We start from the raw sequence: 25,905 nt of genomic DNA on the forward strand, positions 1-25,905 counted from the left end.
GTGTGCGTGCACGTGCATCAAAACTCCAACAGAGGACTGAGAGAATCTCAAACACATAACTCCTCACAGACGCTTCACATCTGCGTCACAAACCTCCCTGTGTCCACATCTGACTCCGTCACAGCAGCCCGGCAGAGAGATGTGAATACACAGCGGGGGTGGACAAAATAACAGGAACGCCTGATAACGTAATTCAATGTGTTTGAATGTTTGATTGGTTACTGATTCTCAGTGGAAAACATACTAAAAAGAACTGTTTCTGTTTATTACTGTTGATATGAACAAGTAGTTTGTATTCACTGTTGTCTAACAAATCAGGGCCTCCGATACATTACATCACCTAAAATCTTTCCATACATGCTCACAAGAACATCTTCTAGTGGAACTTCCTTAATATCGAGCAGTCGTCAACGTGAACTCCATGATTTAATGCTAAATTAGCGATTTTTGAGAAGATTCTACAGAAAAATAATGGCAAAAAACTGCTGCACAACATGTTAATTAACTACAAATTTAGCTGAAAATGTAAACATGCAACAGTTCAGTACCTTTCACAGCGGTTTTAGGATTGTAGTTCCAGAAAAATCTGCAAACATGTTGACTGTCAGCTCTTTTAACATCTCATTTAGTTTCAATCAGACAGACAGATAGCAGAGACACATCCTCAGGTATAAACTAACGATTACTGACCACCAGGCTTGGGAACTATCCATCATTACCGACATCAGCAATCAATGCCAATGATTCCACCGCCGAACGTATATCAGCATCAGCTCGACTCATTCGGTGTTTGTGCAATGATGTCGCTAATGAGTCGACAAGGCGTCCAGACATCCATCGATAAGATACCGATCTAAGAATAGAAGTCCTGCCAATGAGTCGATCAATACATGGCTCGCCTGGGGGGGGGGGGGGGGGGGGATCTAGCCCGGTTTCAAACCTCACTTTAAACCTCAGACTGTAGACAAACGTGACGTCATCCAGACAGGACGGTTTGACGGCATCTCCTCAGAAAAATGCCACTTTTCATTGCAAAGTTATGTGATTAACTGTTCACTCATTCAGCCCAAAGCCAGCTAATTTAAAGGTTGAAATACATATATATATATATTCTACATAAGATCAATATCTACTGAATCCTTGAGCAATGAGCATTTAAAATACACGTGTTGTTTCAGTGCAGAGAGTAAACAGACTGTAACTAACAAAGAGTTCAATGGTTGGAAATTATAATATAATATAATTCACATCACTCAGTAAATCTAACTGGAAGATGATGTTTTGTGAATGTAGATGATCTCCGGTCAGGAGTCATCGTACAGATACTGAATCCCACCACTGTTTCCTGTATATCATTTGTGTACATTAGCCTGCATTCTTCACTACTCCAGCCTGTTGCCAAGCAACCCGGGGTCAAAGGGCACCGCAGAGGCCAGACACTTCTCATTCCTGTCTGCGGTTGGTTGGTGGGGGAGGACTGTTTGATTATTAAATGACAAATGATTCGCACTCACACACACACTCACACACACACTCTGATACTTGAGAGAGCCGACATCCTGACCTGCTTATGTTTGCTAAAGGCGTTTCTGTGTGTGTGTGTGTGTGTGTGTGTGTGTGTGTGTGTGTGTGTGTGTGTGTGTGTGTGTGCATGAATACTGATATCAACACTCACCTTGTGTGTATTTGGTTTGATGCATCGAATGAAATACGGGTTGGAGGTGCTGAGTGTGGCCATCAGAGAGTGCAAAGAATCCTGCAACCAAACAAACAGGTACAAATACTTCTGTTACAACTAATATTACCATTATTATTATTTGTATATATCATGTACTAACACCACATACCACAGCATCTATAGGCTAAGCTAGTCTGCAGAAAAAAAACACAATACATATATATATAATAGTAGCAATAATGTATATATTATAGTATCACTGCTATGTTAGAAGTGTAAATTACAAGTATCACACTTAATAGCAACTGAGCTAACATATGCTATATCACTGCAGTGTTAAAATATGTGTAAAAAATTACTTAACAGAGAAAATCATCAGAGATTAACTATTGAAATCAAAAGTCACATTTCATCACTGTGTATAAACTTTTATTGAAATATCCATTATAATCACAGCAGAGTTTATATATATATATATATATATATATATACATATACAGTATGTCAGATCAGTTGCTATTAAGTGTGTAAACTCTTAACTTCTAACATAGCAGTGATATTATAATATACACATTATTACTGCTATTACTTCTATTACTACTACAGCTGTTACTTTTACTACAATCACTGCTAATATTCTACTACAACTACTGATGCCGCTACTCTTAATGTGCTAATATTATTAGTACTTTTATTACAACAATATCTACTGCTACTACAACTATCTCTACTTCTACTACAACAACTACTAATACTACAACTACTGCAATATCTAATATTATACTGAGATAAATATCTGAACTTTTATGTTACAACTACCGCTGCTACTACTACAACTTGTACACCAGTTACTACTATTACTAATAAAACAACAAGTGCTACTATTTCTGCAACTGCAATAATGTGTAATTCTACTACTTCTGCCACTAGTATTACTGACAAATATATAACTACTGTAAAACTACTGCAGCTACTACAGTTTCTACACCAACTAACCACAACTGCCACTAATACTATTTGTGCAAGTTACTATTTTTTTACAGTAGTAGTATTACCAGTATTTTTTACTGTAACAGCTACCTACAGTGTACTGCTTTACTATTATTACAATATTAGCTACTACCACAACTGCTACTAGCACTATTTCTACAAGTTAGTGCTTGCAGCTACAACTAACACAACTTGAAATACCAGTCATACTATGACTATGTCTACTGTTTTGCATGCTTCTACAATTACAACCACTGCTATTACTACCATCAATAATATGCTACTACTACTGCTGTTATTTCCTCTACAACTGTTACTGACAGAATATACTAATGACAGAAATAACCAACCAAAAATAACATGCATTTCTGTATAAATTCCTAATAAAGATCACAGAGCTCTGTTGTTCTTGTGTAGCCGGTTGTGTTTTTTTTAGCACTGATGAACACTGACTGACTCGACAGTAAACATGTTGTTTATTTGTGACTTACCTTAAACTGGGAGCTGACTGTTGGCCGTCTGTGCTTGGAGCTGATCTTCAGAGTGTCCTGTTTGTTGCGGCTCAGTACGTGTTCAAACAGATCGTAGACAAAGTCCAATCTGACAGGCAGAGGGGAACAGTTACACGATATGAAGTCTAAATGTTGTTAAATTACTTCATAATTGAATTATGAGTAAAGAACAACTGTAGTTAAAATACTTGTTACCTAACTGTCACTCATAATGTCACATATTAACGATGTTCTCCATTTACATAACTCATTTTAACTTCACGGTACTGGTCGCTCTTTCAGAAGTCACACTATGAATAACATTTAATCCTTTATGTATTACAAATACTATAAAATAAAGTACAAAACTTTCAACCAATATATTTAAGTCTGTCAAACAGTCCCACTAAGAGTTATTACTGTATTTCTGGAGGTTTAAGTGAAAAATCAGTCACACAAAAAAATAAAAACATTTATACTTTCATTTTTCATTAGTGCTTGACAAAAAAGTTGATGAAGAACAAAAAAGTGTTGACAGTCTATTAAGCTGTTACATATATTTTGACCAGTGAAGCTACAGAGCTGAGCACAGAGGAAATGATACTCAACTGACATTTTTATATTTAATAAATACACTTTTAGAACGGAGAAAATGACATTAATATATGTTCCTCCATAGTTAAAAGTGGTACATAAATAAAGCAAAGTGGATTCCTCTCTTGAGCTAAGCAGACATTACGTAAGTGAGGGTTTTTTAAAAGTTCTTTTTTTGATGGACTCATGACGCTGAGCAAGACTCCTCTTCACAATATGTACATGTGTGGAAATATGAAGCTGTTCACTGCTGATTCCATTTAAAAAAAGACTAGTTAGAAAAGCGGCACCCACCTGCTCTCCCTCAGCAGGTTGAGGATGTCATCTCTGAAAGTGTCTCTGTTCTTCTCCAACATCCCCCTCACGTCATACACCACCTGCAACACGCCACAAGAGGGCGTCAGAGGGTTTTAAAACAACACTGACGAGAGCAGCAGCAGCCTGTCAGCCAGAGACTATCCTCTCACAGAAAGTGGAAGTTTTTTTAGGGATGGTCGTTATCATGAATTATAAAAGCAGGAACTTCAGGGAGACGACTGTGAAAGACAACATAGTATTTGACAATATCTGGAGATCTGTAGTAACGAGAAGTAAATAAGTTAAAAAAAAAAAAAACAATTTTTGTTTTTTCTGCACATCAAATGTATATTTGCTGTGATCTGGAAAAATCCACAAAAGCCATCTCTTAGCTTATCTCTTTTTAAGCTTGATATCTACGGAAAAATTAACATTTGCATTAAAGGGAAAATCCAGGAAGTTTGAAAAGATGCTGGGACAGGTATGGGCCTCCTGAAAATAGTCCCATTGAGGGTTTTTTAAGACTTAATTTGTCTTAAAGTAAAGTGGAGTTTTAAGTAAGTTTGGACAAGCTGTACATCATCATTAGTTTTCTTTTCATGTACTTTATTAGTTTAATTATTCATCCATTTAGTGCGTGTGTGTGTGTGTGTGTGTATACATGCATATATTTACTATATTTGAGTGTTATCTTTAATGTTTTACACAACACTATACCAAATTAAAAATACATTAAAAGGATAGGATAGCATCAAATTCCCTCTTTGTGTTTCCCTGTTGAGCTGTGGTGGAAGTAAAGTAACAAAAAGAGGAACTTTGACACTAAAAAGACTGTAATGTTGAAAGATACCTACTTGATTTTATTCATTTGGACGTTGAAGCTTCATATTAGCTTCAGATAAACTTTTAAATACATTTTTGCCCAGAAGGAGGACTGTGTAAGTGCATGATGAAGGGATCTTCTAATGGTCAGTATGAACAGGAGGAATGATTACAGTAAGAAAAACATGTTTCAATGTTCATTTAGGCTCTTGACTGTTTTTTTAAGACAGAAAATTGTGAAACTGTCCTTTAATGGTAAAAAATATTAAGGTCTTACCTCTCCTGCATAGTGCTTGACTCCAAAGTAGTGAACAGCAACACGTGGTTTCACATAGAACGGGTTTTTCTGCAGCAAGAGAAAGAATTATTATCTGTAAGTCATTTCCATTATTCAACCAACACACATATTTGCAATTACAGAGAAATAAGAGGAACTGCAGATGATTACAGATCAGCTTCTGAAGGCAGAGATGATCATCTGTTTACTTAAATTATACTTGGAGGAAACTGAGGGAATTATTTATTTCTAATAATGTTGTAAAACAAGAAAATGAGAGTCTACCAGCAGTAAAATCATTTCTGGAGTAAAAAATGGAGTCTTATATTCTTAAACATCCTTTATGTCTCCTGTTGGATGTGTCAAATGTAAATTTATTGGATCATAATCCTCTTTTACAAGGCTTTAAAGTTTCACCGAGAGTACCGCCAAAAAAAATATTTATTGAAATATTTACAAGCCCTCATATTTATTCAAATTAAACTTCAGAATGACTTTCTTTACTACTAGAGATGACATCAGTGTTCAAATCAAGTCAAGCTGTTCACAAAGAACTGTTTTCTACCAGAGATCAGTATCCTGTTAGCAACAGATGCTAACAACGTTATACATCTATTAATGCTCCATAAATAACTTTTCCCATAGCATGCAAAGTGTAATATAAACTGTCCATTAGATGATCTGAAATGTTCTCCTGTGTGTACCGGAGTCTGGGCAGCAGATAAACCTTCTAATATCCAGACGCCATTTTCTTCAAACAACTAGTTAGCTAAAGCAAAAAAGGTTTGATGGAAACACAGTAATGCTGCCCGGATTACGTTTTCCATTAACATATTTAAATTGTTTTCACTTGTAGCACCTACAGCATTATTTAACATTTTTATGGTTATGTTTAGGCACCAACAGCATGTGGTTCAGGTTAGAGAAAGATCATGGTCTTGTTTCAATGCAGAAATAGTCAGCAGTGACTTGAAGTGTGAGACATCATGTGTTTAAAGGGGATATATCATGTTTTTTGTGATTTTCTGTCATTTATATGCTGTTATAATGTGGGATGTCCATGTTAAACATGATAAATTCTAAAACTTGAGGTGAATGTAAAATACAGAGCTACAAACATGCATAATATGTCCTTAATAACATTTAACCAAAACTTTTTATTGCCTAAATCTAACCAGTTTCATTTGAAAATATAATGTCTGTGAACGTAATCCAAGCAGGAAGTGATTATGTTTTACACCATAACATAACGGAGAAAACAAATTAGCAACATATAAAAGGTAATTTCCAGGAGTTAGGGTTGTATACACTTCCCTGCATTGTACCTGGATTATTTCTATGACATTTGTTTGAATGAACGTCACAGTTGAAAAGTCACAAGTTTAAATTTATCTTTACAAAGGCTGATAATGATGGCTGTCCAAACGTGAACTGAGATACATTATTTAGACTTTTTTTCTTTTTCATCCTAAGAAAAAAAAGAGCTACAGTGGATGTTGATGAAAATCAGCTCTGATGACTTTCTATCCTTGATGCTTTAATGTGAATAAACTGAATTTTTCTCATTTGATATCAGAGATTTCGGCTTCACAGTATGAACTTCTTCATCTCTTAAGTGAGTCAGAAGTTTTCACTGAGCCTCAGTCTGATTTTAAATAGAGAAACAAGTTGCAGGTCTCTGACTCTGACCTCTGAGCATTTATTTATACGTAACATATTTCTGTTCCCTGAGAAGTCCTGGAAACAGAAACGTCAGTCTGTCTGCCTGCATGAGATCAACTGCCTGAATGCAAATCAATATGTCGCTATAAAAACAAAACATTTAAATATTGAGAAATGAGGTAGATGCAGACGTACCGAGTGCTGGCTGTGGAGTTTCTCCAGTAAGGTGTCGTCTGTGGCTTTGGGGAAGTGACTCTCCTCGTTCATCAGGGCCAGGAGACCCAGTTTCTATGGAAACACAGAGAGATCATCACCATCACTAGTGCTGTAATCACCATCATCATCATCACCGTCATCATGATTGATTTCAACATGATGTTAGTTGTTATTGTTTCTTTTGCTCTTCTTAATCTCGACTCGTCTCTTGATTTTTATTGTTTTTTAATCATATAATGACTATCTTTCTCTTTGGGCATGAAAACCTCTGTTTGAGATAAATATTGCATAAAAATATTTACTTCTGATTACAGTACAAACAGTACACTTGAGTTATAACAAATTGTATCATCTTTATCATCAACAGCAGCGTCAAGAGCATCATTTAAAAGTTCTCAAGTTGAGCAAGAATTTTCAATCACCGACGTACCTTCTCGATCAGATCCAGACACTCTCCGTTGTCCATCCAGTTGATGTCGACCCAAACCAGGCCTTCCCTGCAGGAAGCAGCCAAAAAAAAACATACTAGGTCACTAAGAGGCACTTAAAAACAGATGAATGAAGAGATAAACACCATTTAAAAGCAGTGGAGCTGCTCTAAACTGAAAGTAAATCAACTTTTTGGTAAACTTCTTCCAGCAAAGAAGGAATATTTTTACCTTGACGTATGCGTATGTTTTTACCCCTGACTACCTGTCTGTCTGTTAGCAAGGTGATCCAGATAAACCAGTTTACATCATTAGACGCTTTTGTGGGGGGAAAAGTATAATGTGTGAAGGAAACTACACTCAGGACGTCCAGGTTGGCAGCTCATGATTGTATTTTCATGCTGTTTTATGGAAAACAACAAATGCAGAAGACAAACACTGAACGAACATATGCAGTCTTAGAGGCTTCAGCTTTGCAAATTATAAAATAGTTGGTGGAGGTTTGGACTAACCGCCTTCAGCCTGATGACCTCTTCAGCTGTGTTTTATAAATATTGAGAAACATCGGGTAACAATTTGGTCAGACTGTAATCTGCTCTGGGAAAAAAAAACCTGGGCAGATATGAAGCGATGTTTTGTGTATGTGAAATCACAATAGCTGGCAGACTGCGATGCAGGGCTTTTATTTTCCATGCTAGCTTAGCCAACCCACTCGACAAACCTCTTTATATAATCTAATTATCCAAAGTCCAAAGTGGAATAATAAAACCTTCTTCCACTTTGGTTGAACATCTTCATTTTATTCTACGCAGAAAACATCATCACCATTTTAAACATGATGAAAGTTTTGTGCTGTCGGTGTGTTATGGGTGTTAACTGTGATGTGCTTTGCTATTTACATTATTTACTGTTCTAGTATTCAAAATACTGGTCTACGACAACCTTACTTTTTGTGTGTTACCATGTTAAGTTATTATATGTTGTAGAAATGCACATTTTCTTTCCAAATAGTTAAAGCTAAAGCTAGCTACGAAAGGCTAGAAAGTCTTACTTTTTTGCCTAATGCTGTTATCTGTGATTGAAATATATCATTTTTGATGATCCTACATCTAGCTAATGTAGGTTTTTATCTTACAATATAAACAGCAGTAGCTACATTTAATCATTATGGAGCATAATGTTTGCTAAACTGCTAAAAGGTAGCTAACTAGCCTAGCTTAGCAGAATAGCATTCACTGCCATGTCAGCTTTTGACTTTAGTGGAGTTCATACCATGATTTGGAGTGGTTAAATTCCCTTTAAATTACATATTAAATATATTACACTGTAAATTATATGAATTTCAATAGAAATATTAGCAACAGGTTAATGACAGACATTAATCGAAGCAGTTAGAGTGATTTAGCTATGTATGTTTAGAACCACACCATCATTACATCATTACAATTACATAATTAAAAGGCATAAAATTAATGAATTACAAATTATCCATTTGTTAGATTGTTGGACTAAAAACTTTAAACCCTTTTTAAAATAAACTCAAGTGTTCTCTGCCTTTATAGACAAAATTAGGTAACATCTAAAACATAAGAACTACAAGTTAGATGTTGAAGGCTTGTTATAAAAACTACATTTTGTCTTACACAATGAATTATGATTGGAAATGCAGAGAAACATGAGATAAATGGAGTTTAGGAGTGGAAAAAAAAACAAAAAAAAACCCCAAAATGATTCATCATGAGTAAACAACCTCCACCTACTTGTTGTATTCAAGTTGCTCCAGGGAGAAAATGTGCTTGTTAAAATATTCCTGAAGCTTCTCATTTGCATAGTTGATGTTGAACTGCTCAAAGTGGTTGACCTGTGGGGAAACAATTAGGAAGATATTAGACACATAGAAAAACACAGACGGATAGTTAATTAACGGAAAAACAGAGAATCCCTGAGGTGTGTTGATTTCTTGATTAACAATTAAAATATGATTAAAATACTGGAATGAGAGAGAACATAAAAAAGGTCATATTGTTGTGTTTAACTAAGTGTGAGAGATTGGAATTTAATTTGATTTAGTTAAATTTAATAAACTTTATTTATCCCTGAAAGAACACACAGAAAAACAGTTGAGTTTTTATTTTCTAGATGTATTTTAGGTTGGATTTTTCCCTCTAGTTCAAACACACCTCAAAGTTCTCAAATCCAAAGATGTCCAGGATGCTGATGGATTTGAAGTCTTCTTTGCCCTTGATGCGGCTGTTGAGTTTGTGGATGATCCAGTTGAAACACTGAGAATAAAGTGCCATGGCCATGGAGTCTCTGGAGTCCACCGCCTGCATGGGATAAAGGTTATTGAACAGTCAGAATAAACCAAAAACTAAATTATGTTTTCAGAAAATCATGACAAGTCTAAATGTTTCAGGGATTTTATTTGAGTAAAACTAGAAAAAAAATAGTAAATACTATACACCTTATGGCTGTTGTTGCAATACTTTGAGATGATATTTTAATAATTACTGGAGGGTAGTTGAGTGTGTGGGAAGGTTCAGGTTTGGGTTCCACAAATATTTCTCTGCCTGTTAATATCAGCAAACTGTTATTAGCTTTATCCTCTTTAACATCTTGTTTTGCTGGAGAGTTGTTTTACTTTACTTTAGAAGAAGAAAAAAAAGCACAAAAAATTGTTTGAGATGAGATGACCTTTGTCTGAACAAAGCAAATACTGTATATTAGTGCCAAAAAACGTGGTACTGGAAATGAGACTAAAGTTCAATGTACTGTTTTATTGGCTAATCAAAGTACACTTGAAGGACACGGCTGCAATTTTCTGTTTTTTTTTTTTAATAGTTTTTGCACAACAACAGAGGTCTACGGCACAGAGGAATGAGACATATCTGGCTTTGGATACACTCACACAATACTTTCAAGTAGGACAAGTTAATTGTTGGTTTGGCTCTGCACATTTTGTTGACAATAAGAAAAATACAGAAACTTGCCAGCCGTATCTTTTAAACCAGTTTCAACTGTGGCCTCCGTCAGAGAGCTTCAAATATGAAATGATTTCTCACGCAAAAGATTTTTTCCTTTGTCTATGATTATTCTATGTTAATTTATCATATTACTTTATATTAACAACTATGAATGTCACTTTGTCCAAGTGGAGATGGTAAAAAGACATAAGTTAACATATATGAAGCATAATAACAAATGCACCATGCACCAATAAATGATGCACAGAAAAACACACGGTACCATATTCCACACTGAGCAATGAAAATCAATACAGAAAATAAATAAAATGAATAAATAACTTTAAAAACACAAAAGGACTACTAATGATAGACTGTGCAGGAACCTGTCTCGCCTTGTTTGTTTATCTCCTGAAACTCAAAAGCACGAACAGCCTGCTGGTGTTTAAACATGAACCCAGTTACCTATAGACTCATGATTAGTTCATCACTGAGGAAACAGATCAGGGCAATGAATCCCTGCAGGCTTTCAGAGGAGGCTTCGACCGTCACACGGCAACAACAACAAGAGAGAATAGCCGGAAAGTCCAAACAATGTTATGCTTCGCGTTTGTTTTGTTCTGCCCACAAAAGTCCCCCGAGCAGAACCTTCTTCATGCTAAAATTAGATGAATTGTTCTGGCTTTGCTTGTTTGTTAAAAGGTGACTCCGACTCATCTCAGCGGTTGAGTCACAACATGTTGAGCTGCTACAGATTTTTATACATCTTTATGCAGTCAGATTAGATATACTTACTCTAACCAGGCTACAAATGTATGTATATACAGCACTGTGCAAAAGTTTAAGGCACTTTAGATGTGTCTGATCGGCCCCAAATTTATTCTGCAGCATGACAACGAGCCCAAACATCCAGCCAGAGTCATAAATAAATATCTTCAGCAGCAAGAAGAACAAGCAGTCCTGCAACAGATGGTTTGGCCCCCCACAGAGCCCTGATCTCAACAACATGGAGTCAGTCTGGGATTAACATGAAGAGACAGAAGAAGAACTGTTGCAACTTCTCCAAGATGCAGGAACAACCGACCTGCTGAGTACCTGAAACACTGAGGAGAACTGCTGCTGTTATATTTGGAAGCATCCCTAACACTTTTGCACAGTCCTGTATGTGTAAAAACACAATCTTTTATCCAGATGTTATCAAACAGGTGAGCCAGCTGGGGTTACCGACCTGTTCCACAGTGAGCGGTGTGCAGATCTCCTCGCCCCTGAGGATCATGGACCGGTGGGTCAAGACCTCGGCCAGCTGATCTGTGTTCAGCCCCAGAAGGTCTGACGTCCGGCTGAGAGCTGCAGACACGTGAAACACACAACCCTCATTATCAGAGGTTTCAGGTCTGCAGGTTCGATTGATAAAAAGCTTCTACAGGCCTTTGTCTATACTTGATTTAAAAACAGTTCTCCAAATATTTTTTAAATATCCATCAGAGACAGAAATGTGTTAAAAATGTACTCTTGCATAACATCCAGCTGAGTCCAGTAAAACCTCAGGAGGCAAACCAGTGATCATGTCAGCATGATGTCCACTGATCAATAACTGCTGTCATGACCTTTAAAAACACGACCTTTGACTCTTGAATATTAAACACATTTGCATTTGTTTAGCATGCCGATAAAGGTCACTTCAGGGCCAAATAAGACCGTTAACACAAAGGTCAAAGCTGTCTGTGCTACAGAAAATCTATAGAGAAAGTTAATGATGCTCAACATCCTCGGTGTGTTTTTATTTAGGAAGATTAGTCTTCAAAAAAAACTGTGTGAAAGTTACAGAACATAAAAATACTTAGCAAAAATAATAGACTGAGATTTGGACTGTTTCATAGGAGAGAAAGGAAGAAAGAAATGAGTTTAAACAGCAAAATACAATGTTTGTCATTGAGCGTTTTCTGATCCCACATCTCTGTCAAGAGAACATCTCCTGTTAGTGCCTGTCACTGTCACAAATCACTGTTACAGAAAATATTTGATAATTTAATGATCTGTCACTGCCATGGTTAAGTTTTTGTTAGAGGTTTAGACACAAAAACTGGTTACAGGTAAAAGAAAACAACGCAGACTGTCAATAAGAAACTAGAAACTGCACATTTTGTTGAATCAATCACACTTAGAAAAAGAAAGACAAGCAGTATTTTAATACTTTTTACAATATTTATACTGTTTGGATCTCTGCTTTAATCCTTATATACTGTTCGGGTCAAATTTGACCCATTTTTACATTTGAGAGCAGTAAAAACACCTTTCCTTCTTTGAGCCTGAAATTTTATGACTTTTTCCAAAGTGACCCAAGAATGTACAAAAAGGGAAATATTTTAACTATTTTGGTAAAGGAAAGGGTCAAATTTGACCCATATTTATTCAGCAATTCAAAAAATATTCATTGAAATCAATATGTTCCATTCTGGAACGTGGTATGTTCCATTCTAGAATGTGATTGTGGTAGCATGTGTTCCATTCTAGAATGTGATAAGTTCCATTCTGGAATGTGATTGTTCCATTAAAGAGTGTAATATGTGCGATTCTGCAATGTGATTGTTCTATTCTAGAATGTGATTGTGGTTGAATGTGTTCCATTCTGGAACATGATATGTTCCATTCTGAAATGTGATTGTTCCATTCTAGAATGTGATATGTTGCAATCTGGAATGTGGTATGTTCCATTCTGGAATGTGGTATGTTCCATTCTGGAATGTTATTGTGGTAGAATATGTTCCATTCTGGAGCGTGATATGCTCCATTTTGGAATGTGGTTGTAAGGTTAGTTTTACCATTCTGGAATGGGATTGTTACACTGTAGAACATGATGAGTTCCATTCTGGAATCACATTCTAGAATGGAACAATCACATTGCAGAATGGAACATATCACGTTCCAGAATGGAACACATTCTACCACAATCACATTCCAGAATGGAACTTATCACATTCTAGAATGGAACACATGCTACCAGAATCACATTCTAGAATGGAACATTCCACGTTCCAGAATGGAACATATTCTACCAAAATGACATTCCAGAATGGAACATATCACATTCTAGAATGGAACAATCACATTCCAGAATGGAACTCATCATGTTCTACAGTGTAACAATCCCCTTCCAGAATGGTAAAACTAACCTTACAACCACATTCCAAAATGGAACATACCACGTTCCAGAATGGAACATATTCTACCACAATGACATTCTAGAATGGAACATATCACATTCTAGAATGGAACACATTCTACCACAATCACATTCCAGAATGGAACAATCACATTTCAGAATGGAGCATATCACGTTCCAAAATGGAACACATTCTATCACAATCACATTCCAGAATGGAACTTATCACATTCTAGAATGGAACATGTCACATTCCAGAATGGAACATACTACATTCCAGAATGGAACATACTACATTCCAGAATGGAACAATTACATTCCAGAATGGAACACATTCAACCACAATCACATTCTAGAATGGAACAACCACTTTGCAGAATGGAACATATTACACTCTAGAATGGAACAATCACATTCCAGAATGGAACTCATCATGTTCTACAGTGTAACAATCCCATTCCAGTATGGTAAAACTAACCTTACAACCACATTCCAAAATGGAACATATCACGTTCCAGAATGGAACTTATCACGTTCAAGAATGGAACACATGCTATCACAATCACATTCTAGAATGGAACAATCACATTGCAGAATGGAACATATCACGTTCCAGAATGGAACACATTCTACCACAATCACATTCCAGAATGGAATGTATCACTTTCTAGAATGGATAAATCACATTCCAAAATGGAACTCATTATGTTCTACAGTGTAACAATCCCCTTCCAGAATGGTAGAACTAACCTTACAACCACATTCCAAAATGGAACATACCACGTTCCAGAATGGAACATATTCTACCACAATGACATTCCAGAATGGAACATATCACATTCTAGAATGGAACACATTCTACCACAATCACATTCCAGAATGGAACTTATCACATTCTAGAATGGAACATACTACATTCCAGAATGGAACATACTACATTCCAGAATGGAACGATTACATTCTAGAATGGAACACATGCTATCACAATGACATTCTAGAATGGAACAACCACTTTGCAGAATGGAACATATTACACTCTAGAATGGAACAATCCCATTCCAGAATGGTAAAACTAACCTTACAACCACATTCCAAAATGGAACATATCACATTCCAGAATGGAACTTATCACATTCTAGAATGGAACATGTCACATTCCAGAATGGAACAACTACATTCCAGAATGGAACATACTACATTCCAGAATGGAACAATTACATTCTAGAATGGAACACATGTTATCATAATCACATTCTAGAATGGAACAACCACTTTGCAGAATGGAACATATTACACTCTAGAATGGAACTCATCATGTTCTACAGTGTAACAATCCCATTCCAGAATGGTAAAACTAACCTTACAACCACATTTCAAAATGGAACATATCACATTGCAGAATGGAACATACTACACTCCAGAATGGAACATATCACATTCTAGAATGGGACACATGCTATCACACAATCACATTCCAGAATGGTGCATACTATGTTCCAGAATGGGACATAACACATTCCAGAATGGAACATATCATATTCTAGAATGGAACTTACCACATTCTAGAATGGAACATATCACATTCCAGAATGGATCAATCACTTTCCAAAATGGAACTCATAATGTTCTAGAATACAACAATCAAATTCCAGAATGGTAAAACTAACCTCTCAACAACATTCCAGAATGGAACATATCACATTCTAGAATGGAACACATGCTACCACAATCACATTGCAGAATGGAACATACTACATTCCAGAATGGAACATATCACATTCTAGAAGGGAAACATGCTACCACAATCACATTCCAGAATGGTAAAACTAACCTCTCAACCACATTCCAGAATGGAACATATCACATTCTAGAATGGAACACATGCTATCACACAATCACATTCCAGATTGGAACATACTACGTTCCAGAATGGAACTTATCACGTTCAAGAATGGAACACATGCTATCACAATCACATTGCAGAATGGAACATACTACATTCCAGAATGGAACTTATCACATTATAGAATGGAACATACCACGTTCCAGGATGGAACATATTCTACCACAATGACATTCCAGAATGGAACATATCACATTCTAGAATGGAACATATCATGTTCCAGAATGGAACGTATTACACTCTAGAATGGAACAATCACATTCCAGAATGGAACTCATCATGTTTATAATATCTTTACATTCTCCAGTTTGAGGTAACATAGGAGCAGTTTACTGTTATATGAATGTTTTTTCTCCATAAACAAATATAATAAAACTTAAAGAATACACTCTCTCTGCTCTCTGAAAGCTTCATTAGGGATTAATCACCCATGTATTAATGATACTAATAAGGTATTTATGAATTAAAAGTACATTTGTGGTTCAGAAGTTTGATATAGAGACTAAATATGAGTCAGAATAGGACCAGTATGTAAAGGTTAAAAGAAAGGAGATGAAAGAAAAATTAAATATATCACTCACATAGTTACTGTATACATGTACATTACCACGAGAGGTCCTTTCAGGTAAACGTAAACATACAGTAGGTCATTTTAGGCTTTTGTACAAATAAGTAATATGATTGTTTTTCTTGTGAGGACACTGTCAAGATTGAAAAATAAGAAAGAAGTTGGAATAAAGAGAAAGATGTTAAATGAGGTGTGAACCAGAGGAACATGAGGAACATCTTTCTAACCTGATTTGGAGGAGACTTGCGCTCCTCCGGCTGTCATGAACTCGATGTTCCCCGTGTGGAGGATCCCAGCCAGGAGCCGCAGGATCTCCCCGATGTTCTCCTCTGTGAACTGCATCGTTCGCATGGCATTCTGGGAAGTCAACCACAAACACACACACACACACACACACACACACACACACACACACACACACACACAGAGGAGATGAAACTGATGAAAACCTTCCGATCGAAGGCTGTGATGGACTCGTGTTGAATTATTATTCACCGGATGGTTTTGTTTCTTTTGGGTCTGTTGTTAGTTACAATCCGTCTCCGGCAGCTGATTTATCTTTTGGGTGAATTTTGGAGGTTTTGGACTGATTTGAAGTGTTTTGTATCTGTCGGTTTGGGTTTGGCAGCAGCGGTTTCACTTTTCAGTCTCACCAGGATCAAATGTTCAGAGAGTTTCTAACTCTGTTTTATGGTTATGAATGAATGAGTCCCAAACAGAAATATATGTTAATGTATGTGAGAAATGTCAAAACATGAACAGTTTCCATATTTAAATGGAATGGAATCATAGAATTTGGACATTTTCTTTTAAAAAAATGACTCAAAATGATGAATCAATTATCAAAATAGTTTTATGATTAGTTTAACAGTTGGCAACTAATCAATTAATTGACTAATCCTTGCAGATCTAAAACAACAGTAGTCCCTAAATTAATTGGTCTTGAAAGTAATTATTAGTTTAAGCATGAAATGTACTGTATTTATGTATAAATGTGTGTGCAGGTGAATTTCTGGGTCGGGGTCCTGCGTACCAGAACATCCTGAAAAGTGCCTGTGTCGTTGATTGTCTTGTCGGCGGGGCAGCCGGACTGTCTCAGGTAGTGGTAGCTGTCAGGGTGCGTCAACCCGAACGCCTCTGCAACAACACAAACACAAAGATTTGTTTCACGTTTTATCCAAATATGTTCATAAACTGTTTTATTATCTTCAGATTATCCTTCTCTCCACTAGGTATCATGTTACAGCTGTATGTTTAATGAAATATATTCTGTTTTTACAATACTTTAGCTGTTCATACTACTGTGAGTACATCTTGTTTTTGTTTTTCTTTATTAGAGTAATGGGACAGAGTACAAAAATGTAACAATTAAGACGGAAATGGGGACACAGATATAACAAAACCTACAGACAATAACACAAAACAGTGAGACGTAACAAACAGATGGTAGTGATTTTTAGTTGTTTATGTTAATGAGAGACATTTTGCATCTGTATGTGCGTCTGTGCATGTATGAAAGTATGTTGTGTGTTCATGTATGCATAAAGGGAACATGCAGGTGAGTGCGAGGAGGAAGACAAGGGCTCACCCCTCTGCTGGCTGTTGGTTCCTGCTAACAGGGCGTAGAAGATGTGGTAGTTTCTCTCCCCTGGGTTCTGTCTGACCACTCGGTTCTGTGAGGGAAAGAGGAAGCGCTGCTGAGTATAAAATATTTATATGAAAACAAACATGCACACACTGGTCTTTAAGTGGCACTCCAACCCAAATATATCTTTTTTAGCATCAAACGCTAACCCGCTGTCAGCCTGAAATGTGTCTGTAAAAATGTTTTTTTGTGGTTTTTACAGAGAACAGACGCTGGAATCAGTTTGTCAGCTTTAAAGGAGAAATCATGGATTTATAATCTGGATACAGTGTTGGAGGTGGGGCTCTGTTTATTCCTTCCTGCTGTAAAGAAATTAGCCGCATGTTACGAACACTCTATGGGCCCAACGCGCTCATAAAGTCAAAGACTTCCGCTAACGTCTGGTTTAGCCCTCTGGCTACCTTGAATGGAGTTAAAACAATCCAATCATGCGGCTCTTCTAGACTTTCCAAATGTTATCGGACCGAACGGATCGAATTTTGACAGTTAAATGAGTCATTTTGCAGGGGTTTTAAAGCCGCTCATTTTCACATGATTGTGTGTGTGAGAAAAATTCTTTTGGGCCCCTGTTGGACCTGGAAGTTGTAATTTCACGGTTTGGCCACTATGTCAAATTGGCTTCAAAGCCTGCTGCTCTTCCTAGGGGGCTTGGGAAAAATCCCTTCAGAAAGTTCTCAAATCATTATCCACTTCTCCCTTTGACATTGCTCCTGTGTTGCACTTTCCTTAAAACTTAAGAAGCCATATTTGAGAAGAGTGAACACAGCGATAGGCAGATAAAAAGGGGATTATGCTGCGGGAGAGGTGTCTGTTAAGGTTTTGATTCTAGTTTTTCAGCCGTGAAGTCGTCACCGATTGAGATCCGTACTGTGACAGACATGATTTTCTTGTGAAAGACGGATCTTTTTAAACAGCCACCGTTCATCTCTACAGGATGTCTGAAGATTGATTTGGATGAAGTTTCACTTTAAAAAAGGCACTCAAATGCAAATACAGGTTTAGTAGGAGGAACGACACTCACCTTCTCTAAGAGGTCTGTGATCAGAAGAAGTGTGAGTCAAGGTTCACAACAGTCAGAGAAGACTGAGAAAGTTTTACTCAAGCAAAGACTTGTAGCCACGACGCTACATTTGCTAGCTAGTTAGCCAACACCTGACTTTTCATGTTCAAACCAACCATATTTGCCACTAGATTAACAAGCTAGTCGGCTAACCTTGAACACCAAGGACATAACGGATGATTTATATGAGCAAACACTTAAAGGAAATGGAATTTTATGTTCACTATCATCAAAAAATGCTTCAAAAAATGCAGTTTGCTTCTTGCTTCTTTCCACTTTGTTTGTTAATTATTATAAATTACAAAATGATGATGGTGATGAAGATTATTATTACAAAATAATTCAGTGATAATTCATAATTTATTTGTTCTGACTACCATCCCTCACCGCCTATCATCCTCTTGAAGCACAATTCTTCACAGTTCTCACAGAAAATGAATTGATCAGATTCTCCCTTCACGTTATCAGTCTATCTATAATTTTCTCATCCTGTTTGTCCATTTTGTATTTCTGTAATTTTGCTTTCTTGCTCTATTCTGTACACATCAACTGCATGTCTGTCTGTCCTGAAACCTTTTTCCTCATCAGAATCAAGGCTCTGAGGACGCAGGATGTTGTGTTGCTGTACAGATTGTAAAGCTCTCTGAGGCAAATGTGTGGTTTGTGATATTGGGTTATACAAACAAACTGACTTGACTTTACATTCTGCATATCTTTGCCCTCAAAAGCTGCTCTGACATCCATTCAAGCACTTCCTTCCGATACAACAAGCCCGGCTAGTGGAAGGAAGTTGCGGCCACTTAACGCTGAGTGGCTTTTAAAAAGGATACAGTCAACGATTCTGCCTCCCTGGATGTTGCCCTTCTGGCTGAAATGCAGCTGGACAAACTTCCCAAAGCGGCTGGAGTTGTTGTTGTAGACGGTCTTGGCGTTTCCAAAGGCCTCCATGATTGGACTGTAAGAGCAGTGAAGGAGCAGGATCATTAACCAGGCGACAAACACGGCTTCTCTGGAAGTTAAACTGTTACCATCTTATATACTTAACTTTAAATCAAATGAATAATTACCTGCTCTCCAGCAGCGCCTCCTCCACATGCGACGTCCTGTCTCGGGAGGATACCTCCAGGGAGTGCTGGCTCATGGCCGACAGGAACTTCAGGATCAGTTTGGTGCTTTCTGTTTTCCCGGCTCCACTCTCGCCACTGAAGAGGGGAAAAATAAAAAGACAAATGGTAAGACTCCCAATAATCCAACCCAGAGTGCCCTTAAACAAGCAAGCCAAAGGGTTGCTGTCATATAGCTGACCTCTGACCTCCCTGGAAACAGGCAGCAAGAGACAAATTACTTCCCTAAAAAATAAGTATTACAGTATTTATTCTTGTTTAGGTTATTTTTCTTATTGGACAGATGTATTTTCAGTCACAGAAAATAATGTACAAGAAAAATATTAATTAAAAGCTTGATAAAAGTATTTCAAACATCTTATTTAGTTGAAAAATATATATTTTTACCTGTTTTTTTTCTCTGAGAATAAAAATATTTAACAGATATTCCTGAGCTACTTGGTGAGTTTCCTCCACCCTCCACCATTTTGAATTTATGATTCAATATCTCAAAATCACAGAGAGTCAAAAATGATATTCAGATGGAATTGTAGACGACACTTTGGGGGTTCAACACCTGGTAGTTGGGACATGGTACTACAACTTAAATGGTTCAAGATGGCTTCTAAATATCTGTCCGCTGTAGTGGACACCATGCATGAATCTTCTTCTTCATCTTCTAATTCTTCAGATGTTGTAGAAGAAGCCGTAACAGTACTTGTATTGATAACAGCAGTAATAGAAGAAGTAAAAGCAGTCAGAGCAGGACTAATAGTAACAGTACTTGCAGTAATACTAGTAATACCTAAAGACATATGTTACCTTTTGTTTCTGATGTTTTATGATGATCTCTACAGCAGATAAATGTTCAGAGCATGAGCTTGAAGGCGCTTAAGTACTTTAAACTTTATGACCATCGTTCATAAATAATATTTTAGCCGTGATTTTATCTCTATAGTGTTATTAAAGGTCATGGTCTGGTTTTCTTTGGTCTTTTATGAGCAGAGATAACCTGACCTCAGTTCCAGAGTACTGTGCAGCAGAAAAGGAGACATAAACTGTTTTTAATTTAAACTTTGAATGGGTGGAATGAGTCAGTCAGTCTTTATTTAGTGTGACTGTGAGTCTTTGCATGCAGGTTGTTGATTCTTGAATAAACACCTGCTCGTGTGTTTAAAAGAAAATTGGGTAAGAAGTGAATAAAGTGTTGATGACTGACTAATGACTGATCGACACGCAGGGATTTCAAAACTCAACCACTAGATGGCGCACTGCACACTTCCAACCATCTATAAATCATCATCTACTGTTTCTGGTCTATAAATGTAACCCAGGATTCATCAACAACAACAGGCCACATGAAGATGAATATGATGGTAAATCCTTCATCTTAATTTCCACGAGTGAGGACTGAAATATGTGTGTGAGTGTGTGTGTGTGTGTGTGTGTGAGGAGGTACTACAGGGAGACTCACATGACAGTGGGGTTGGGGGGGTGTGGGGGGGGGGGGGTTGCAGCGTAGTGGAACGATGAAAGTTGAATGAATCTGATTCATGTGGGAACAATAAACAAACAGGAATGCTTGCAGAGCAGACTATCAAGATTAAGGTTAACCAGATTTAGTCAGACGGAAAAACAAAATGTTACGTACGAGATGGACAGATTTTTTTTTGACTCAGAAAACAACATGATGGTCATCAAGCGAATATACCAGTAAAGAATCTAAATATGAGCAAGTATGTAAAGTTTAAAGCTGTAATATTCAATTTTTTTTATTCCTGTAACTCTACAGGGAGTTTTAGCATCTTTTAGCTTATTGTTTTGGTTTTACAGCCTATAACTTTACTGTTTTAGTTCACTGTTACAGCTCTCATCAACCTGCCGGCACCAAACAGCAGTGAGACAAAGCTACTTGCTGAACATTATGAAGCAGTTTGCAGTTGGTGAATATTAAGACTCAGATTTGTCTGATGGCCAGAAACACGACTCCAAATGAATGATGCACTAGATGTTATTAGTGCACAGTTTGCTAACAGACTATAACAATGTCATAAAGGTGATAATAAATTCATGTAAATCAATTATTGCTGCTTTAACTTGCACCTTTACTTGAGTATTTGGCACAACAGTAACTCATATAAAGGTGAAAGGAAACATGCAGCTCATATTCTCAACACTGTTCTTTCAACTAAATAACTTTGTACATTTGTTGCACCCCCAAATTGTTACTGGATAATACAATTAAATTGGTTTACAAAGGGCATGAATCAAAACTTTAACTCTTTCTACATTCAGTAAGAAGAGGAGCTGTTGCCTGCAGGTCTGTATAGTAACGCTTCCACTCCTCATCCTACCGACAGTGACAACAGACCATCGTTCAAGGTTTCAGCAACTGCATGAACTCTCCAGCAGACAGAGTTGACATTTAAAACAGCTTCTCTCTATTCGCTGCTGTGATGACTATGATTTTGCTCGTCAACCCACCTGACAAGCTCCATCAGCCTGATTCCTAATCACCGGTGTTTGGCGTCACTCTGCAGGCTTTTTATTTACACGCTGACATTTTTCCCCATTCAAGAAGATTTATCATCAGAGCGCCTCGTATCATACAAGGTCTGGCAGCAACTAATGTTGTAATGTTTTTGTCCTCATCACTACGTTCAAACAGGTTTGTAGTTTGAGTTATGAACTTTATTTTCATCTTGATTGTTGTCTGTCTTCAAGCTAAATATTTAGAGGGACGTGTTCGGAGAGACTCGCTATGTATAAACAAGTATTTACATTTAAAAAGGAACCAACTGCAACAGCCCAAAGAGTTACTGATCCCTCAAAACAAAAACCCACCAAAAACTAAATGAGCATAATGCAACATGACATCAGAATCAATCAGAACAATTAAAGGAAAAGTCTTCCAGTAGAAAATGTCTAGAGTTAAGATTTGATGATGTCTCCTTTTGGAAGAAATCTAGCTCAAGAAAAGCACTGCTGTATTACTTTTTTCATTAATCGGTTTAATCATTTCGTCTGAAACTGTAAGAAAATAGTGAACACAGTGAAAAACACCCGTCACAAACTCCTCCAGTCTTCAAAGTGCTTCTTCTGTCTGTTTCACCAAGAGCTCAAAGCTCAACGATATTCAATTTACAGTGATATAAAAACTGAAAAATGCAGCAAATCCTCACGTGTAAGTCGCCAGACGCAGAGCATATTTGACATTTTTGCTTAATAAATTGAATTAACTGTAATGAATTTACTTCAGTGAGTTGATCAGTCATGCACAAAGAAAAAACACAAACATCATGTTTTTTTCATTTTCTCTTCAGCAGCCTTGTGTTTGTGAGTTTTAACAACTGACAAGAACATGAGGGTCATTAAACTTAACAGATAATCAATAAAACTCTGGACTGAATAAGAAAAACTCCACCAAAGCTGCAGTTACATCATATTTTTCTACTGCAGAAACAGAGTATTTTGTCATTACCGTAAAACGCAGCGTGACGCCTGAGGGAAACCTTCACACACACACATCGCAGTGACATTTAACACGAACCTGGCAACGCACAACCGCACAGTGAGAGGCTCGGTCTGACCACGTTAATTATCAACCAGGCTACTCATCACCGAGACACCGAGAGCTGCAGAAGAGTGTTGGACTCGTCCCCGAAAGACACATTATTCAACACAAACAAGACGCTTCACAGCAGAGACGTCCTTAACGATGAAAAACACACCATGAACTTGGAGCGGTGGTTCTCTTTCTTCTTCTTCGTTCTCTCTTTTTCACGTCAAGGACCCTTAAACTGATTAAGATTGTTGCTTTTAGATGTTTTATTACAGAAAGGCGATGAAACCCAAGACTAAAACACTCATAAATTCTGTCATTGTGTTACTTATGGATGGAATTATAGTGAAAATAAATGATTCCCCTTTTTGCTGGGGACCCTCCTTAAGGAACCCTGAGGGTCCCCGGACCCCACTTTGAGAACCACTGCTTTAGATGAATAAAGACTTAAAAAAACAATGACTTTCCAAAGCAAACCAAACCCTTTTTAGATGTTTTTACCCTTTTATCGAAGCCATATTATTGTTGCATGGCAGTACATGGCCTTTTATAATCAATCATAACTCTGACAACAATAAAAACAGACTTGATGTTCACTTAAGCAGGTTTCAAATCATCTGTAAGTTGATATTTTTGACTTCGGTTAACGGTCACAGACAATGTGTAGTTCGATGAGGCATTTGTTATAAAATCTTGAATCTGGCCTCTTAAATGTTAGTTATTTTCACATAGAGTGTTGCTTTCACATCTATAAACATTTTATAGACAGAAAGGTGTGATTCACTTCAGGAACTAAACTCTCGATTTGGATAATGGTTGGGTGGCTCCCCGTAGGGCCATCACGGTGAGGTTTGGGATGGATTTCATACTGGTGAGCACTTCCTTGGGTCTTTTAACTTCACATGCAAATAAGACAAATAGTACTATGTATGTAAAATACAGTTTTTCACAGCTGAAGTACTGTAAACAGAAATGACTGGTGAATATTCAGGCTGCTGCAGGAAGTGATGTGTTTTTTCAGTTTGCAATAAAGAGTCCGTGAGCACCATGGTGGTTCCCAACAGCTGATTGGAAAGCAAAGGAAACTTTAACAAGTGCTTTGTAAAAAAAATACCACTTGAATTTAAATGATAATACTATAAATGTGCTAACAGTGACTGCAGAAGAGACACAGTTAACAAAATTAAAACACATCATTAAAGAATCTCTTCAATCTGCGGCTGCAGCTAACAATTATTTTCATGATCTAATGATCTGCCGGTTCTTTTCTCAATTCATTCATTAATTGTTTAGTTTGTCAGAAAGAAAGAAAAATGATCCATGTCATTAAATATCTAATTTTGTCTGACTAACAGTCCAAAACCTTCAGATATTCAATAACTACAATGTTAATTCTCACATTTGAGAAGGTGGAACCATCAAATGACTTTAACAATTAACTGATTATTACAATAGCTGCGGATTAATTTGCAGCTCTAATTGAATCTGTCCAATCAGGCCAATTTGCGTCTTTTGAGGAACCAAAGCAAACCTCCGCTCAGCACTTACAGGTCATTTTATATTAGATGTATTACGGTAGCACCACTGCTTGTACTGACAGTGTCGAGGCACTGGGGAACATACCGACGGACGACGTTACAACACATCTTCCTCCTGGCGTGTTCTGGTGGTTCAGAGGCCGGAGGTACATGCCATGAAGTCACGAAACTCTGAAAAACATCCCCTCTGTTTTCCACATCTCTCTCCTGAATCTAACCACTGTAAAACTAATCTAATAAAGCAGAAATGTTCTTTGTTACTACGCTGGTTGAATGAAATATTTGAACATCTAATGTTATTAAGCAGAAAACAGAAGGGAGAGATCATTAGATGGCCAAATCCCAACATTAAACTAGGTATATAGATGGAAATAATATAATTCTGAGAGGAAAGCAGGTAAAATCGAACATACTGTGTATTTATTCTGGTAGTTTTATTGAGATTATAGCAATAACAATAATGTCATGACTTTAAAACGTTTAGATTAGAAATTGAAATGAGCACCACTAAAGATGGTGACGTTTGTGCTGTTAGTTTATCTGTCAGCAGGATATCTTAAAATTCTATTGTTTGATCTCTGGTGGATAGATTTCTATCATAATCGAGATGTTGAATATCCACCGTTAGATGTTTGCAGTTTTTAAGTCATAACTATAAAAGTAGGTGAAATTTGGTTCGTAGCCAGAAATCTACGGCAGCGTATTGCTGTCATCATGACAAAAACAATATTTGCTATTTGTATCATGTTGTAATGGAAAGGTTTTCTTGTTCTAATGAGAAAGTTTACTCACTAAAGTTATACAAGTAATTTTTCTCATTATAACTAGAATAACAATTTGTTATATATAATAAATGAAAACATTTTCTCATTATAATGAAAAAAAACTTGTAATAACAAGAAAGGCATTTGAAATATGTAACGTTTGAACAAATTGATCAAGTCG

General features: G+C 36.9%; 1 protein-coding gene across 2 annotated transcripts in view; it reads right to left on the reverse strand.

The window, feature by feature from the left end:
- myo10 (myosin X) overlaps positions 1–25,905 on the reverse strand; it is a 151,065-nt gene that overhangs the window by 33,027 nt on the left and 92,133 nt on the right. Inside the window, exons 5-19 of one of the 2 annotated variants that reach the window (XM_067606797.1) lie at positions 19,825–19,959; positions 19,588–19,712; positions 18,719–18,732; positions 17,641–17,725; positions 17,086–17,189; positions 16,280–16,409; positions 11,647–11,765; positions 9,636–9,782; positions 9,216–9,316; positions 7,458–7,524; positions 7,007–7,099; positions 5,150–5,218; positions 4,048–4,130; positions 3,160–3,268; positions 1,676–1,756 (exon numbers count right to left, since the gene is read on the reverse strand). In XM_067606797.1, coding sequence (XP_067462898.1) covers positions 1,676–1,756; positions 3,160–3,268; positions 4,048–4,130; positions 5,150–5,218; positions 7,007–7,099; positions 7,458–7,524; positions 9,216–9,316; positions 9,636–9,782; positions 11,647–11,765; positions 16,280–16,409; positions 17,086–17,189; positions 17,641–17,725; positions 18,719–18,732; positions 19,588–19,712; positions 19,825–19,959 — 1,462 coding nt within the window. Of the gene's footprint in view, positions 1–1,675; positions 1,757–3,159; positions 3,269–4,047; positions 4,131–5,149; positions 5,219–7,006; positions 7,100–7,457; positions 7,525–9,215; positions 9,317–9,635; positions 9,783–11,646; positions 11,766–16,279; positions 16,410–17,085; positions 17,190–17,640; positions 17,726–18,718; positions 18,733–19,587; positions 19,713–19,824; positions 19,960–25,905 lie in introns of those variants that run through there. The other variant, XR_010931006.1, reaches the window with a different exon arrangement.

Source organism: Thunnus thynnus, chromosome 12 (assembly GCF_963924715.1).
Source record: "Thunnus thynnus chromosome 12, fThuThy2.1, whole genome shotgun sequence".
Classification (NCBI taxonomy): Eukaryota; Metazoa; Chordata; class Actinopteri; order Scombriformes; family Scombridae; genus Thunnus; species Thunnus thynnus.